Source organism: Somniosus microcephalus, chromosome 3, assembly GCF_052327205.1.
Source record: "Somniosus microcephalus isolate GS21.2 chromosome 3, FLI_Smic_1.0, whole genome shotgun sequence".
Taxonomy (NCBI): Eukaryota; Metazoa; Chordata; class Chondrichthyes; order Squaliformes; family Somniosidae; genus Somniosus; species Somniosus microcephalus.
The window spans coordinates 254,416,722-254,434,214 of NC_140989.1; the positions used below are offsets into that span (position 1 = coordinate 254,416,722).

Below are 17,493 nucleotides of genomic sequence, written 5' to 3' on the forward strand. Positions count from 1 at the left end.
ACATCCATCATCTTGACGACGTATACGGGGCAAAAAGTATACCCCAGAGGAAAAATAAGGGTGCCTGTCGAATACAACGGCAAGAAAATACGGAAATTGTATCTCTACATACTGCCAAATGGTGGACCACCGTTATTGGGACGGGAATGGATCAGGAAGATAAACTTAGATTGGCACTCCATTCATGCAATGACGGTGGATGGTAAAAAAGATGAAGACGTCACTCCTGGACGATTGTCAACAATCTTAGCTAACGCCAAAGAGGTATTTCAACAAGAACTGGGCACGCTTAAAGGCGTAACCGCCTCGATAAAAATAGAAGAGAATGCAGTTCCCAAGTTTTTCAAAGCAAGACCAGTACCATATGCAATTCGCCCAGCCATCGAGGCAGAGCTGGAGAATCTGGAGAAGGCGGGCGTGTTGTCCAAGCTCGACTGGAGTGAGTGGGCGACACCCATCGTTCCTGTCATGAAGAAAACGTTAAGCAATAAGTCCGGGGAGCCAAGGAAGATTCGCATCTGTGGGGATTTCAAGGTGACGGTGAACCCGGTCCTTCACACAGTACAATATCCTCTTCCAAGGATAGAAGACATATTTGCCTCACTGTCTGGAGGAAGCGTTTTACAAAAATTGACCTAGCACAAGCATATTTGCAGATGGAGGTGGAGGAGTCCTCTAGGAAGTATCTCACGATAAACACTCACAAAGGTCTTTACCAGTATCATCGATTGGTATTCGGAGTAGCATCGGCTCCGGCGATATGGCAAAGAGCGATGGAACAAGTCCTGCAAGGGATTTCGGGGACTCAGTGTTACTTGGACGACATCCTTGTAACAGGTGAAGATGACAGTGAACACCTTAACAACCTAGAACAGATGCTCACTAGACTACGGGAGCATGGGCTGTGAGCCAACCGCCCCAAGTGCGAATTTTTTAAGAAACAGATATCGTATTGTGGCCACGTGACTGATGAAGAGGGGTTACATAAGTCCCCTGACAAAATTGAAGCGGTTGTTAAGGCCCCAGCACCTGAAAATGTGTCGCAACTGAGGTCATTCCTCGGATTGGTGAATTACTATCATAAGTTTTTGCCGAATTTGTCCACAATTCTGCACCCACTGAACGCCCTGCTACGAACGGGGGTAGCATGGAAATGGAGCGATGATTGTAAGCGTGCTTTTCAGAAGAGTAAGGACTTAAACACTTCAAGGGAAGTATTGGCTCACTACAACCCAGCACTGCCAATCAGGCTGGCGTGTGATGCGTCTCCCTACGGCATTGGGGCGGTACTGTCACATAAATTCCTTGATGGTTTAGAGAGGCTGATAGCTTTTGCGTCACGCTCGTTAACTTCTGCCGAGCGTAACTACGCCCAGATTGAGAGAGAGGCCCTCAGCCTAGTGTGGGGGGTGAAGAAGTTCAATCACTACCTGCACGGTCAAAAATTTACTCTACTAACCGATCATCAACCTCTTGTCTTCATTTTCAACCCTCAGAAGGGCGTACCGATAATGACAGCACAACGGCTGCAGAGATGGTCCCTTTTCCTAGGGGCACACCAATATGACATCGAGTACAAAGGAACTAAACAGCATGGAAATGCTGATGGATTGTCACGTCTACCGTTGCCGACGGTGGAAGAAGACGACCTTGCAGTGGATCCAATGGAGTTATTCCACTCGACCATAGTCGAATGTCTCCCTGTGACAAATGCAAACATAGAAAAGGAAACACGGAATGACCCGACACTATCAAGGGTCTATGATTTAGCGGTGAAGGGATGGCCAGCACATGGCGAACCACTGCTGCCAGCATTCTCGCCGAGAAGAGAACAGCTGTCCGTGTGCAGAGGAACCTTGATGTGTGGATCCAGAGTAGTAATTCCACCTAAGTTGACGGATAGAGTGCTCAATGAGCTTCATGAGGGTCATCTGGGTGGGGTAAAAATGAAGAGCTTAGCCAGAACGTTTGTGTGGTGGCCGGGAATCGATAGAGAAATTGAAGAGATGACCAAGAGCTGTGCAGGATGCCAGAAGGTCCAAAACGCCCCACCACAAGCTCCTCTGCATCCATGGGAGTGGCCCTCATCTCCATGGCAAAGGGGGCACATTGATTTTGCTGGTCCCTTCATAGGCTCGATGTTTTTAATTGCGGTGGATGCACATTCAAAGTGGCCAGAGGTAATAAAAATGCCCTCAACCACCACGGAAAAAACTATCACAGTTTTACGAACCATATTCGCCAGGAATGGGCTGCCTGAACAGATTTGCTCTGACAATGGACCACAGTTTGTGTCTGAAAAGTTCCGGAGGTTCTTAAAGAACAATGGTGTTAAGCATTACACATCTGCCCCATATCATCCAGCCACTAATGGATTGGCCGAGAGGTTTGTCCAAACATTCAAGAAGGCTATCAAGGCAATGTGTAATGAAGATATACCCCTACAACACAAGGTGGACAACTTCTTGTTTGCCTACCGGAATGTGACACATGCGGTTACCAACCAAACTCCAGCCATGATGTTCTTCAATCGAAGACTAAGATGCCGCTTGGATTTGGTTAAGCCAAACATCCGAAGAGATGTGGAGAACAGGCAGTTTCAGAATATGAATGAAAGGCCGACCAGGAGTTTTAAGATAGGTCAACCAGTTTTGGCCCGGGACTACCGCACTGAGAAATGGCAGCCAGGAACGATTTGTACACGACAAGGACCTCTCATGTATACCGTGGACGTTGGGGAGAGCATTGTAAGACGCCATGCTGACCAGATTCTAGAGTCACGGGAAAACGTCAACTCCACACCACGATCTGATACACCTGGTAATGAAATCGACATTCCAATTGCAGCTACCGCAGAACCGGTAATATTGGAAGCAGATGAACCAAACAACGACATTGATCCCGACTCAACATTGCCAGAAGAACCTGATACCCCAAAGAGGCGTTATCCAGACAGAATCAGGAAGCCTCTTCAAAGACTGAACTTATAATTGCTTAAACTTAACCAATGTATCTAGCAACAGTAATTGTGATTGTAATTAGTTATCATTTAGTTGTTAAATGAATGTTATGTACTGTTTATCTAAAAGGGGAGGAATTGTTGTGTATGTACCTTTAAGAGAATAACTGGTCTCAGACTGCAGTACCGGCAGTGACCACCCCTGTATAAAAGGCGCTATTGAGCATCTGTGTTTTTAGTTTCACTATTGACTTCCACCAGTAAAGACTTACTTTGTTCACTCCTGCTGTCCGTGTCTCAATTATTCACGGACGTAACAGTCTTAACAATAGCTCCCACTTTCTGTTCAGCAGGTTGGATGTGTCAGTATATCCAAAATGATGGGGGAAATGGCAGGACAGGTTGGTGCTTGGGGTAGGAACCCTCCATTGGAACACAATGCTGGTCTGCACCCTTGGTGTCAGCCGTGGCTCAGTTGGTATCATTCTTGCCTCCGAGTCAGAAGGTTGTGGGTTCAAATCCCACTCCAAGAGACTTGAGCACAAAAATCTAGGCTGACACTCCAGTGCAGTGCTGAGGGAGTGCTGCACTGTCAGAGGTGCCGTCTTTTGGATGAGATGTTAAACCGAGGCCCTGTCTGCCCTCTCAGGTGGACGTAAAAGATCCCATGGGGCTATTTTGAAGAAGAGCAGGGGAGTTCTCCCCGGTGTCCTGGCCAATATGTACCCCCCCCCAATCAACATCACAAAAACAGATTACAGTATCTGGTCATTATCACATTGCTGTTTGTGGGGCCTTGTTGTGGGCAAATTGGCTGGCGCATTTCCATTACAACAGTGACTCTTCAAAAAGTACGTAATTGGTTGTAAAGCACTTTGAGACATCCTGTGGCCGTGAAAGGCGCTATATAAATGCAAGTCTTTCTTTCTTTGGCGTCAGCCTGCTTGTTTTTTTTTCTTCTCCAATTTACCAGTTTTTCACGCTTCCATTACTACCTGCCTCATCCCCCCACGTTCCGAGTTAGTCACACATTCTCGGTCTCCTAAATATCTTTAATTTCTCTCATTATGCCTCCTAGTATTTCAGGCTAATGTAATTTCTGTCATTTAATCATCACCTGTTTTCCAGTCATGCACTTTACAGGTCATTCTATTTCTTCTTTCGTGTGTATGTATGTATGTTCACTTCCTTTGCCTTCGTTTTGTTCCTTTGTAAATGTTGTTCAGCAGTAATATCTTCCGGTTCTGATTAAGGGTTTCAGGTTTGCAGCATTTGTAGTACTTTTGCTTTTTGTGCAACTCCCAATTGTAAAGCAAAGAATGTGGATAGCAGCCATATTGTCAAATCTGTGGGTTCGAAAACGTGCTACCAAAAAAAGCACCTTGTGAAACACAAAAACCATCCTGCTTAAATCACAGGGACTTAGCTAGAATTTGTAGAAGTCGTAAAGGAGCACGCCTCTATAGCTCCCCAAACAAATATGTAAACCATCAACAAATTTACAGAACATTTTTTATACATGCCACATAGTACAATAATCATTTAAAATCATGGATTTTTAAATATGATCCACCTCCCTTTCCCCCACCATTGGCACCTGTGCATTCAGCCATCTAGGCCCCACGCTCTGGAATTCCCTCCCTAAAGCTCTCCACATCTCCATTCACTCTCCGCCTTCAAGGCCATTCTTAAAACCTAACTCTTTGACCAAACTTTTGGTCACCCCGCCTAATATCTTTTTTTATTCGCTCCTGGGTCGTGGGCGTCACTGGCAAGGCCAGCATTTATTACCCATCCCTAATTGTCCTTGAGAAGGTGGTGGTGAGCCACCTTCTTGAACCGCTGCAGTCGTGTGGTGAAGGTACTCCCACAGTGCTGTTAGGGAGGGAGTTCCAGGATTTTGACCCAGCGACGATGAAGGAACGGTGATATATTTCCAAGTCAGGATGGTGTGTAACTTGGAGGGGAACTTGCAGGTGGTGGCGTTCCCATGCACCTGCTGCCCTTGTCCTTCTAGGTGGTAGAGGTCGCGGGTTTGGGAGGTGCTGTCAAAGAAGCCCTGGCGAGTTGCTGCAGTGCTTCTTGTAGATGGTACACACTGCAGCCACGGGGAGTCAGGAGATGAGACACTCACCGCAGAATGCTCGGCCTCTGACCTGCTCTTGTAGTCACAGTATTTATGTAGTTTCTGGTCAATGGTGACCCCCCCAGGATGTTGACTCGGCATCCACTGTGTCCGATTATGCTTCTCTGAGGCACCTCGGGATGATTTTCTTCATTAAAGACACTTAATGAATGTAAGTTGTTGTTGTTCTGTTTAATTTCTGCGCCGTTCCCCAGCAAAATAACTGGGTGGTACGATGGGTCAGATTAAGGTCTTATCACCAGGAGCTCAAATCCAGGCCAAACCGATGAAGCAAAGGTCCCTGTCTGACAGGTGCAAGGCTCCCAATGAAGTGAGAGTGGGTCGTATCAATCCTGGTCCCAGTGACTACATGGCAACAGCACAGAACTGTGCATAATGTGGTAGTAATTAACAACCTCACTCAGAAAAGTCTAATAGCTGGTGTGAGAAAGGGAAATAAAAATTACAGGTGCAGATGGACATGCTCTTCTGAAGGTAAGGATACAATGCATTGTTGAGAGCAAGAGTAGAGGAAGTTTCACCCTGCACCTCACCTTAACGGGGGAAATTCTTATTAACACCACGTTTACATTCCTGGACTGAATACAATAAAAAGCTTGTCGGCCAGTAGACATTGGTCCCTCAACTCCAGCCTCCAACCTCTTCCTTTCCATCGCAATCTTTCTCGCCTCTATTTTATTGTTACCCCTGCAGTCAGTGTTGCTCTAAACTTTCCACTCACACCCCTTACAGTCGAATGGTGCACCAACACTCACTGCCTAAACTCGTGTAAAGAATGGCTTGTCAGAGGCCAGAAGTGCTCAATGAGTCTGGGAGAGCCAGTCAGGGAGAGTAAATTACCTTGAAAAATACCTGAAAAGTTACAAGATTCGTTATCTTACCTTCCAGAAGGTCAAGGAACACCAGAAATGCAGTATATACTTGTGCACTCTCTGCAACATCTAAAGCCATCATCTCTGTATACTGAAAATAAAAAAACATTAATTAAAATGATAGCACTTAAATCCAGCTTGCATCACCTTTTTTCTTTATTATATATATTTGGGAGAATCTAGAACTAGGGGTCACTGTTTAAAAATAAAGGGTCACCCATTTAAGACAGAGATGAGGAGAATTTTTTTCTCACAGAGGGTCGTGAGTCTTTGGAACTCTCTTCCTCAGAGGGCGGTGGAAGCAGAGTCTTTGAATATTTTTAAGGCAGAGGTAGATAGATTCTTGGTAAGCAAGGGAGTGAAAGGTTATCGGGGTAGGCGAGAATGTGGAGTAATCAGATCAGCCATGATCTTATTGAATGGCGGAGCAGGCTCGAGGGGCCGAGTGGCCTACTCCTGCTCCTAATTCATATGTATGTTCATATATGTAAAGTAAAAGGAAGAGCAGAAGCATAAACATACAAAAAGGACAGATACATCAAGCACACCATCTCCTGGGACGGGGATTTTTTTTAAAAAGTGGAAAAAACCTAAGGTCGATTTTGGAAAAACTTGCAAATTCCTCTCCAACTCCATAAGGCAATTGTGCAAATCCCTAGGAGACCACAGTAACCCATGAATCCTTCTAATCCCACCTAATATAACTGGAAATGTACTCTTCCTTCAGGAAATTGTCCAGCTCCCTTTTGAAGGGCTACAGGGAATCTATACTCACTGCAAGCTTTGATAATCTGTTCCAGAGGGTGACAATTCTCTGTGAAAAGAAATACTTCCTAAAGACCAACCCAAGTCTTTATACAAAGGTTTGATGCAAAGTCCCCAATCCAACCATTCCTATCCATCTCAAATAACCTACCTAACTGGACAGACTCTAAGCCCATTGTCATTTTAAGCATCTTAATCACATCCCCTCAAAGCCTGTGCTTCTGTAACAAAAGTACCTCGGATCTCCTATACTGATACCCCAAGGCTGGGTACCACTTTGGTTGCTCTCACCTGTACCTTCTCCAGGGCCTCTATACCCACCAGGCAGTCCATTCCAGATTATAACAATTTGCTGTGTAAAAAACAATGGTAAAAACAAAAAACCAATCCCCTCATCTCCCCTCTGGTACTGTTGCCAATTACCTTAAAGCTGTGTCCTTTTTGATACATACACATGTGTGGGGACCAAAACTACACTCAATGCAGGACCTGAGCTTAATGTCTCAGACATTGAACTCCAGTTCCAACAACACTGCACTCCTTCCACAGTGCAAATGGAGTGTTAGCCGAGATATTTTTAGATCAAACCCACCACCTTTCGACCCAACCACAAGCGTGCTGCCAACTGAGCCAAGCTGGCACACACTGCCACTCCATAGCCACTTACACTGATCCAGCACTGTATTACTGATGGGGAAACATTTGCAGGGCTATGGAGAAAAGAGCAGGGGAGTGGGACTAATTGGATCGCTCTTTCAAAGAGCCGGCACGAGCACAATGGGCCAAATGGCCTCCTTCTGTGCTGTATTACTGATTTGAATTCCATGCTACTAGTGACAGCACGAGGGATTAATAACACAAAATTCATACAGAAAATGGCCAGTCTGTCTCATGCACATTCAGTGTGAAACCCAGACAGGTTTCCTCTCACAGGTTCTGAAGAGAGAAATGCATATGCATTACTGAGTCAGTGGCTGGATGCTGTTGAAACAAATGATGGTTTTAATATGCTAATGTTAATTAAATGCAGAGACACTGGGTTCCACCTGTTTTCTTATATCTTTGTTAGCTTTCCAATGATTACTGTTATTTTTAAACTGGGGACAGATTTCCTCTGTAATTGATTAAGAATGGCAGCCGAGTGTAAGACGCTCGGAGGTCAATGTGTTTTTTTGTTCTGACACGTCATTCAGATCAGCTGGCACATGTCAAAAAATCAAACCACAGAGATGGTGAGTCTTTGATTGACAGCTGTATCTGGGGTGAAGACTTGTGTCGGCCGTGAGTGTGGACCAGATAAATGTTCCTTTTGATGGCCGATTGTGGATTTTTATGGGACTTTCCGCATCCAGTCAATCTACAGCCAACAGAGGAAGTGAGCCAGATGGTCTTCATGGTTGTGTCGTGCCACAAAAAGTCTGAGCAACTGTTTTCTAATTACGTTGAAAGATAGCGCCGCAGGGAGCATTTTTTATATGCATATCAAAAAGGACACAGATTTAAGGTAATTGGCCAAAGAACCAGAGGGGAGATGAGGAGAATTTGTTTTTGTTTTTTTAAACACAAGTTGTTGTGCTCTGGAATGCACTGCCTGAAAGGGTGGTGGACACAGATTCAACAGTAACTTCCAAAAGGGAATTGGATAAAATACTTGATGGGGAAACATTTGCAGGGCTATGGGGAAAAGAGCAGGGGAGTGGGACTAATTGGATCGCTCTTTCTGTGCTGTATGATTCTATGTATCATGAGGGATGCATACACTGTTTTACAATGACTACTCTTCTGCATTAAATAAACTACCCATTAGTTTATAAAGTGTAGATAAATTCAGCTACACAAGATGAGGAGAGTTGTGAGGCAACACGTGCTACAGTCCAGTGAGCTGGCATGCAGCGGCTGATGGAGCAGGAAACATTAAGTAGGGAAGTGTCAGAGAAGCCGAGAGTGCACACAGGGACCTAGGGAGCAGTGAGGCACGTTCCCCTATCTAGATAACGTCACCATCTGCGGCCGCGACCGGCAGGACCACGATGTTAATCTGGAGAGATTCCTCCGTACGGCCCAACGGCTGAACCTCACCTACAATAAGGAGAAATGTGTGTTTAACACCTCGCGCCTTGCCATCCTTGGCTGTGTAGTAGAGAACGGACTCATCGGCCCCGACCCCGAAAGAATGCGCCCCCTCATGGAGCTACCCCTCCCCCACTGCCCTAAGGCACTTAAGAGAACCCTGGGGCTCTTCGCCTACTATGCCCAATGGGTGCCCAATTATGCGGACAAAGCCAGACCCCTCATGAAGTCCACATCCTTCCCCCTTACGGAGGAAGCGTGCGCAGCCTTCTCCCTCATTAAGGGAGACATTGCCAAGGCCACTATGCACGCAGTGGATGAGTCCATCCCCTTCCAAGTCGAGAGCGATGCATCCGACTTCGCCCTAGCCGCCACCCTTAACCAGGAGGGGAGACCGGTGGCCTTCTTCTCAAGGACCCTACAGGGCCCTGAGATCCGACACTCGTCGGTCGAGAAGGAGGCCCAGGCGATTGTGGAGGCGGTACGACGCTGGAGGCACTACCTGGCAGGCAAACGATTTACCCTCCTTACCGACCAACGTTCGGTCGCTTTTATGTTTAATAACAAGCTGAGGGGCAAAATCAAGAATGACAAGATCTTGAGGTGGAGAATCGAGCTCTCCACCTACGATTATGATATCTTGTACCGGCCAGGTAAGCTGAACGAACCCCCCGATGCTCTGTCACGAATTACATGCGCCAGCGCGCAAAGTGATAGACTTCAGACCCTCCACAACGACCTCTGCCACCCCGGGGTCACCAGACTTTACCACTTCATTAAGGCCCGCAACCTGCCCTACTCCATCGAGGAGGTCAGGACCATAACCAGGAACTGCCAGACCTGTGCCGAGTGCAAACCGCACTTCTTTAGGCCGGACAGAGCAAGCCTGATCAAGGCCACCCGCCCCTTCGAGCGCCTGAGCATCGACTTTAAGGGGCCCCTCCCGTCCTCTGACCGTAATGTGTACTTCCTCAACATTGTTGATGAGTACTCCCGTTTCCCCTTTGCCTTCCCCTGCCCAGACATGACCAGTACCACGGTCATTAAATGCCTGAACGACCTCTTCGCCTTGTTCGGGTTCCCAAACTATATACATAGTGACCGGGGCTCCTCTTTCATGAGCGAGGAACTCCGTCAGTTCCTACTAGCGAGAGGTATTGCAGCAAGTAGGACCACCAGCTACAACCCCCGAGGGAACGGCCAGGTGGAAAGAGAGAACGCGACGGTATGGAAGGCCGTCCTCTTAGCCTTAAAGTCTAAGGGCCTCCCAACCTCCCGCTGGCAGGAAGTCCTCCCGACAGCGCTGCACTCCATCCGGTCACTACTTTGCACTGCCGTTAACGCCACCCCCCATGAACGAATGTTTGTTTTCCCCAGGAAGTCGACTACGGGAACCACTCTACCAACCTGGCTGACCTCTCCGGGGCCCGTCTTGCTGCGAAAGCACGTGAGGGCCCATAAAACAGACCCCCTGGTCGAGAGGGTGAACCTCCTGCACGCCAACCCCCAGTACGCCTACGTGGCTTACCCGGACGGGCGGGAGGACACTGTCTCCTTACGAGACCTCGCACCCTCGGGCACTCCAGAGACACCACCTTTACCCCCCCCCACCACCCCCCCAATTCCAGCCCAGGTAGACGGCATGCCGGAACCCCACGAGCCTTCGCCGACCACGCAGACACCAGCACTAACACCGGATAATGCAGCACCGCCGCTGCGACGATCGGAGAGGCTTATGAGGCCTCCGGACAGACTGACATACCAGAACTGGTAGTACACTTCACCCCGCCGGACTCAAATCTAAACAAGGGGTGAATGTGGTAAACCACTTTTATCGTTACACTATAGTTATCACTGTTGTATTGTTATCACCGTTATCACTGTTGTATCATGATACGAGGTCGCCTCTTGTCGCGCTGTTATACCTGGGCTGACCACCTCCGACTCCGCCCATGGCTCCACCTACCTGCCCAGGTATAAAGGTAGTCGACTGGCTGGTATTCCTCCTTGTTGGACCCGATCACCCACGAGGGTGGGCTCTGTTATTTAGTCAATAAAAACCTTTAGTTACGTTCCTAACTCGTCGCCTTTTATTGGACGAATTGATAGGTATATCAATAACAAAAACAGATAATCTGGTCATTATCACATTGCTGTTTTTGGGAGCTCACTGTGTGCAAATTGACTGCCGCGTTTCCTACATTACAACAGTGACAACACTTCAAAAGTACTTCATTGGCTGTAATGCGCTTTGGGACGTCCGGTGGTCATGAAAGGCGCTATAGAAATACAAGTCTTTCTTTCTTTTACTTCTTTTGTAGATATGTGTGAAAATTACTAAAATATAAAGAGGACACTTACACCTGATTTTTAAAACAGAAGTTCCTATCCCCACAACTTCTCTCATAAATAGGGATATTAACGACTTGTTATTGAGCATTAGCCATGGCTCAGTGGGTAGCAGGTTATGGGTTCAAGACCCAACTCCAGAGACTTGAGCACAAAAATCTAGGCTGACACTGCTGCAATACTGAGGGAGCACTGCACTGTTGGAGGTGCCGTCCTTTGGATGATACGTTGCACCGAGGCCCCGTCTGCCCTCTCAGGTGGCCGTAAAAGATCCCATGGCATTATTTTAAAGAAAAACAGGACGTTCTCCCCAGTGTCCTGGCCAATATTTATCCCTCAACCAACATCACTAAAAAACAGATTATCTGGTCATTATCACATTGCGCTTTTGGGGATCTTGCGGTGTGTGACTTGGCTGCCGCATTTTCTACATTACAACAGTGACAGCCTGGATTTGGTGCTGAGGTCTCACAACCTTCTGACTCAGAGATGGGAGTGCTACCCACTTAACCCTGGCTGACACCTTCCGAGCACATCTGCTTCTATTTGAACTTCATTGGAGAGGCAGTAGGTCCACTATCGTAATGTCAACTGCACAGGTTGGGCGCACACTCGCCTCTGAGTCAGAAGGTTGTAGGTTCAAGTCCCACTCCAGGGACTTGAGCACAGAATCTAGACTGACACTCCAGTGCAGTGCTGCACTGTCGGAGGTGCAGTTTTTCAGATGAGACGTTAAATCGAGGCCCCGTCTGCTCTCTCAGGTCAACGTAAAAATCCTATTTCGAAGAAGAGCAGGGGAGTTATCCCTGGTCTCCTGGCCAATATTTATCCCTCAGCCAACATCACTAATCATCTGGCTATCTGGTCATTGCTGTTTGTGGGAGCTTGCTGTGCACAAATTATCTGCTGTGTTTCTTAGATTTCCAGTGACAACACTTCAAAAAGTACTTGTCTGCCAAGTGTTTTGGGACGTCCTGAGGTTGTGACCAGAGGGGGGGGCGGATTTCTGTAGGCAGGTGGTGCCGAGTCCCAGCCCCCTCAACCCCTTGCCCCTGTACCTTGGGGTGATGCAGAACCCCCTCGGGCCGTTCCTGTCCCGTCGCTGCCCCATCAGCCTCCGGCTCCTCGCGCTCTCCCCCCGGCTCCATCACCGAGTGCACCCTGACTTCACTCCAAAGTGTCACAGCAATCCCGGCACGGGGGAGGAACGCGCTGCCGCTCAACAATGGTTCCGCCGCCAAGGACAATTCAACAACGTGTTGCTGCGCAGAGTGAAACGACCCTTCAGTCTTTGAACTCTCCCCTCGCCACACGCACTCTTTCTTGAGCGTGCTTTCTTTCTGCAGCGGGTTTCGTCCATTTGGAGTGAGATTTGTTTTGTTTTTTGCCCGTGTGTTTCCTACTCTGAAAGGTCCTGGTTTGCACATTCATTTTAATCTTAACCTCAGTTCTAAACTCCCCCAGCTGTGGACAACGCTTGTGTGTAAAACGTTACCGTGAAAATATGTAACAGATTTCCTATTATTAACCCTTTCAATGCTTTTGCAATTTTCACCAAGAGACACATTATCATTAATGATTTCACCTAAAATTGAATATTGAGTGCTGTGGCAAAACCACTAAGTGACTTACATAATTGTCTGTAACCAATGTTATTACCTTTCAAGTTGGCTCTGGTTAAACAGAGCTAGATCGACAACATCGCGATCTGACATGATGACGTCATCACGTGGGTCACGTGACATCCCCTTCGGCGGGAAACGTCATGACGTCATGACGTCAGAGGTAGAGGGCGGGACCAGCCAGTCCTCGTGTGGATTGAAAGAGAAAAGACCTGTTTTGAGCTTCTCCTGTAGTTTCTTGTTTTGTAAAGTTCTTAGACAATAAATTCAGTTTGTTAACTTCCAGTAAGTTATAGATTCTTTGTTAGGGGTGCAGAGACTCCTACATTGGTGACCCCGATTCCTCGCGATCGTTTTTTGCTGTGAACGCCGAACACAGGCCAGTGATGGAGGCCAACACAGTGGCCTTGAAGCTCCCCCAATTCTGGGAACAACAGGCAGCCTCTTGGTTTGTGCAAGCCGAGGCGCAATTTGAGCTCCGCAACATCGTTCAGGATCAGACCAGATATCTCCACGTGGTCTCCGCCCTCGAGAGCTCGACGGCGTTGAGAATCATCAGCCTGCTGGAGAGTCCTCCGACTGCTGACAAGTATGTCGCCATCAAGACACGATTGCTGCAGGTATTTGGTCTCACCAAAGCGGAGCGCGCTCGCCGTTTACTGGCTCTACCAGGGTTAGGAGACTCCAAACCCTCGGAAATGATGAGTCATATGCTGACTCTCCTGGGGTCCGAGCCCCAGTGCTTTCTGTTTCACGAACTGTTCCTTACTCAACTTCCTGAGCAAGTACAGGCGTCCCTCGCCCGAGCAGAAACCGCAGACTGCGTTGCGCTCGCCGAAGAGGCGGATAAGATTTACGCGGTCCGGCAACAATACTGCGCCCTCGCACAACGCCCCGCCACGAAGAGCCCGGCCCCGGCTCCGACAAAGGCGCCTCCGACGACCGGTTTCTGCTACTACCACGCTCGTTTCGGCCCGAAGGCCCGCTGCTGCCGCTCGCCGTGCACTTTCGTTACCAGACCGTCGAATAGACCGCCGCGAGTCATGCACGCCGGTCCCGGTACTTCCCCCACGGACGTGATGGCGATCGGTGCTTCCGGGAATCTTACCTACGTAACCGACTCCATCTCCGGCCGTCATTTTCTATGCGACACGGGGGCGCAATGCAGCATACTGCCCGCCTCGGTCATAGACCTTCGCTCCGACAGCCGTGGCCCCCCTATGCAAGCGGCCAACGGGGGTTCGATCCGCACTTGCGGGAAGCGCCTCGTCCGAGTATGTTTCGGTGGACAGTTTTTCAGCTGGAATTTCATCACCGCTCAAATCTCACAGGCCCTGTTGGGTGCTGACTTTTTAGGCGCCAACGGCCTGTTGGTGGACGTGAAAAATCGACGCCTCGTTCGCGCCGCAATGCTCGACGATATTTCGGGGACGCGCAGCACGGCTGCGTCACACACGATTTCATGTGCGCAGCCGCAGCCCAACGATTTCGCCCGGCTCCTCAAGGATTTCCCCGAGTTGACAAAGCCCAACTTTTCGGCTCCGACCGTCAAGCATAGGGTGGAGCACCATATTTCGACTACCGGCTCGCCCGTTTACGCCAGGGCGCGACATTTAGAGCCCAGTAAGCTAGCGGCAGCAAAGGCGGAGTTCGCCATGATGGAAAAAATGGGGATCATCCGTCGGTCCAGTAGCCCCTGGTCCTCCCCGCTCCACATCGTCCCCAAGCCCGGTGGGGGATGGCGGCCCTGTGGGGATTATCGCCGCCTCAATGACATAATGACGCCCGACCGCTACCCCATTCCCCATGTACAGGACTTCTCGGCACATTTGGCCGGGACGTCCATCTTCTCCAAAATCGACCTCGTCCGTGGTTACCATCAGGTGCCGGTGCACCCTCAGGATGTCGAAAAGACAGCGGTAATTACCCCCTTTGGACTCTTTGAATTCCTGCGAATGCCCTTTGGGCTTAAGAACGCGGCACAGGCGTTTCAGCGCCTCATGGATTCAGTCCTGCGGGACCTTGACTTTCTGTTTGTTTATTTGGACGATATTCTGGTTGCCAGCACCTCCAAGGAGGAACACCTCGAGCACCTTCGGGTCCTTTTCAGACGGCTTCAGCAGCACGGCCTCATCGTTAACTCGGACAAATGCCATTTCGGCCTATCGCAACTGGATTTCCTGGGCCACCGCATAACCCCCACGGGGGCAATGCCACTTCGGGTCAAGGTGGAAGCAATTGCGGCGTTCCCAAAACCGAAATCCGTGAAAGCTTTACAGGAGTTCCTGGGGATGGTAAACTTCTATCAGCGTTTCATCCCCAGGGCTGCACAGCTCATGCGTCCTCTATATGAGGCCCTCAGAGGCTCGACGGGAAAGGACCCTGTGGTATGGTCACAGGACATGGATCGTGCTTTCGAGGAGACGAAAACCGCACTCGCCAATGCGACCATGTTAGCACACCCCCTGCCGGGAGCCACCATCGCTCTCACGACGGATGCGTCCGACTACGCGGTGGGGGCCGTCCAGTAGCAGTGGGTCGACGGCGCGTGGCAACCCCTGGCCTTTTTTAGCCGCCAGCTACAACGCCTTCATCTGTGCTGAGTTACAAAGTATTTACAGCACAGAAACAGGCCATTCAGCCCAACAGGTCCATCCCAGTGTTTATGCTCCACACAAGTCCCCTCTCACCCCTCTTCATTTAACTCTATCAACATATCCTTCTATTCCTTGCTCCATCATGTGCTTATCTACCTTCCCCTTCATCTCAACTACTCCCTGTGGGACCTTCTGGTTTAGAGGGCCTGGGTTGCAATTTTCAGCACGCAGTGTTTGACAAGCCTGGTCTTATTTGTTATCAAATACTGAAATTATTTGATTAATTTATACTCAGCGTTGGCTCAATGGTAGCACTCTTGCCTCTGAGACAGAAGGCTGTGTGTTCAAGCCCCATTCCAGTGATTTGAGCATATAAACCAGGCTACCATTTCAGTAAAGTACTGAGGAAGTGCTGTACTGTTGAAGGTGTTGTCTTTCATGTGAGATGTTAAACTGAGGCCCTGCCTGTCCTCTCAGGTGGATGTAAAAGATGCTATGGCACTATTCAAAGAAGAGCAGGGGAGGTCTCGCCAGTGTCCCTGTGGTAGCGAGTTCCACATTCTAACCACTCCCTGGGTAAAGACTTTTCTCCTGAATTCCCTATTGAATTTATTAGTGACTGTCTTATATTTATGGCCCCTAGTTCTGGACTTGCCTGCAAGTGGAAACATCTTCCCTACATCTACCCCATCAAACTCTAGCTAGGAGTACTTATCTTATCCATTTAACATCTACTGGATTGGGTTTTTATAATAATCCAGCAGCTTTCATGTTTTTATTTTTTACTGTAGCAGTTTACAAATAACCAGATTTATTGAATTCAATTGCACAAGTTTCCATGGGCAGGGAGGGAGGGGGTGGCAGTTGATCTCACAGCCTCTGGGTTAGTAGCCCAATACCATAACCCCTAGATGCTGAGAGGTTGTTTCCCCTGGCTGGAGAGTTTAGAAATAGGGAGCATAGTCTCAGGATAAGGGGTCAGCCATTTAAGACTGAGATAAGGAGGAATTTCTTCACTTAGAGGGTTGTGAATCTTTGGAATTCTCCATGCCAAAGGGCTGTGGATACTGAGTCGTTGAGTATATTCAAGGCTGAGATAGATGGATTTTTGGACTCTAGTGGAATCAAGGGATATGGGGATCAGCCGGGAAAGTGGAGTTGTGGTTGAAGATCAGCCATGATCTTATTGAATGGCGGAGCAGGCTCGAAGGGCCGTATGGCCTACTCCTGCTCCTAATTGTTATGTTCTTAAGTTCTTAGCCCTTTGCGAATGGGGTGAGGCCTATGATGGCCTCTACGATCACACATCCTGCTGACCTTACTGTCTGACTCATTTATGGCCACTTAGTTGAGATATTAGAAAAGTGGCCAGTACCATGGAACCTGACTGTAGCAAGAGTCTTTGAGAGAGGAGAGAAAAGTTGGAAGATTAGAGAAGAAAGTTGAGGAGCCTTTAATACTTGCATGGGGTGTGCAGTATATATTTATCGAAACCATCTGGTCTTTGTTGACAATGTTTTTGCTTCTCTCAGCACGTCAGAAGTTGCATAAACAACAATATAATGAGCCATAATTTGCTGTGGCTGGGCATCTAATGACGCCTGCTGTTAGTTAGACTTGCCCTTGCACATTTAGGTTTTTAAATTTTTGTGTGGCAAGTTGCTGAAAATGCGAGCTGATAAAGTCACAGTGAGGGAAACAGGGCATCTGGGACCCGAGCGAACAGGACAAGCAACTGTGTATCTCCTTAACCAATCAGATTGAAGGATTGTGAAATTAACAGCGCAAGGACTGAGAAGGAAGTGTAAGTTAGAGTGGGTGAATTCAATGTCAAATCAGGTACAAAAAGAGAAAAAAGGGGGAATTTTAACCCCAAAAAACAAATGGATTGGGGTCGGGTGGGAGGTTAAAGAGGTCCCTTGAGGCCTCCAATCTCCAACCCCCCCCCGGACTCCGATCTCCAGCCCCCGGCCCCCGATCCCACCTCCGGCCTTCCAACCTTCCCCATTCAGCTCCTGATCCCCTCTCTGGCCTTCCGACCTGCCCCCTCCAGCCCCCGAACACCATCCAACCTGCGCCCCTCCACCCCCCCCAATCACCTTCCAACCTGCCC

General features: G+C 48.6%; 1 protein-coding gene and 1 long non-coding RNA gene across 5 annotated transcripts in view; one reads left to right on the forward strand and one right to left on the reverse strand.

The window, feature by feature from the left end:
- LOC147121844 (tRNA-splicing endonuclease subunit Sen15-like) overlaps positions 1-12,916 on the reverse strand; it is a 103,493-nt gene extending 90,577 nt beyond the window's left edge. Inside the window, exons 1-2 of one of the 4 annotated variants that reach the window (XM_085982349.1) lie at positions 12,821-12,916; positions 5,987-6,068 (exon numbers count right to left, since the gene is read on the reverse strand). In XM_085982349.1, the coding sequence (XP_085838475.1) occupies positions 5,987-6,059 (73 nt within the window). In that variant the 5' untranslated portion in view covers positions 6,060-6,068; positions 12,821-12,916. Of the gene's footprint in view, positions 1-5,986; positions 6,069-12,219; positions 12,757-12,820 lie in introns of those variants that run through there. The other 3 variants (XM_085982346.1, XM_085982347.1, XM_085982348.1) reach the window with 3 other exon arrangements.
- Positions 12,439-13,068, forward strand: LOC147121845 (uncharacterized). The gene is made up of 2 exons (XR_015077630.1): positions 12,439-12,526; positions 12,829-13,068. It is a non-coding gene; the product is annotated as an uncharacterized LOC147121845 (long non-coding RNA).
- The last annotated feature ends 4,425 nt before the right edge of the window (positions 13,069-17,493 follow it).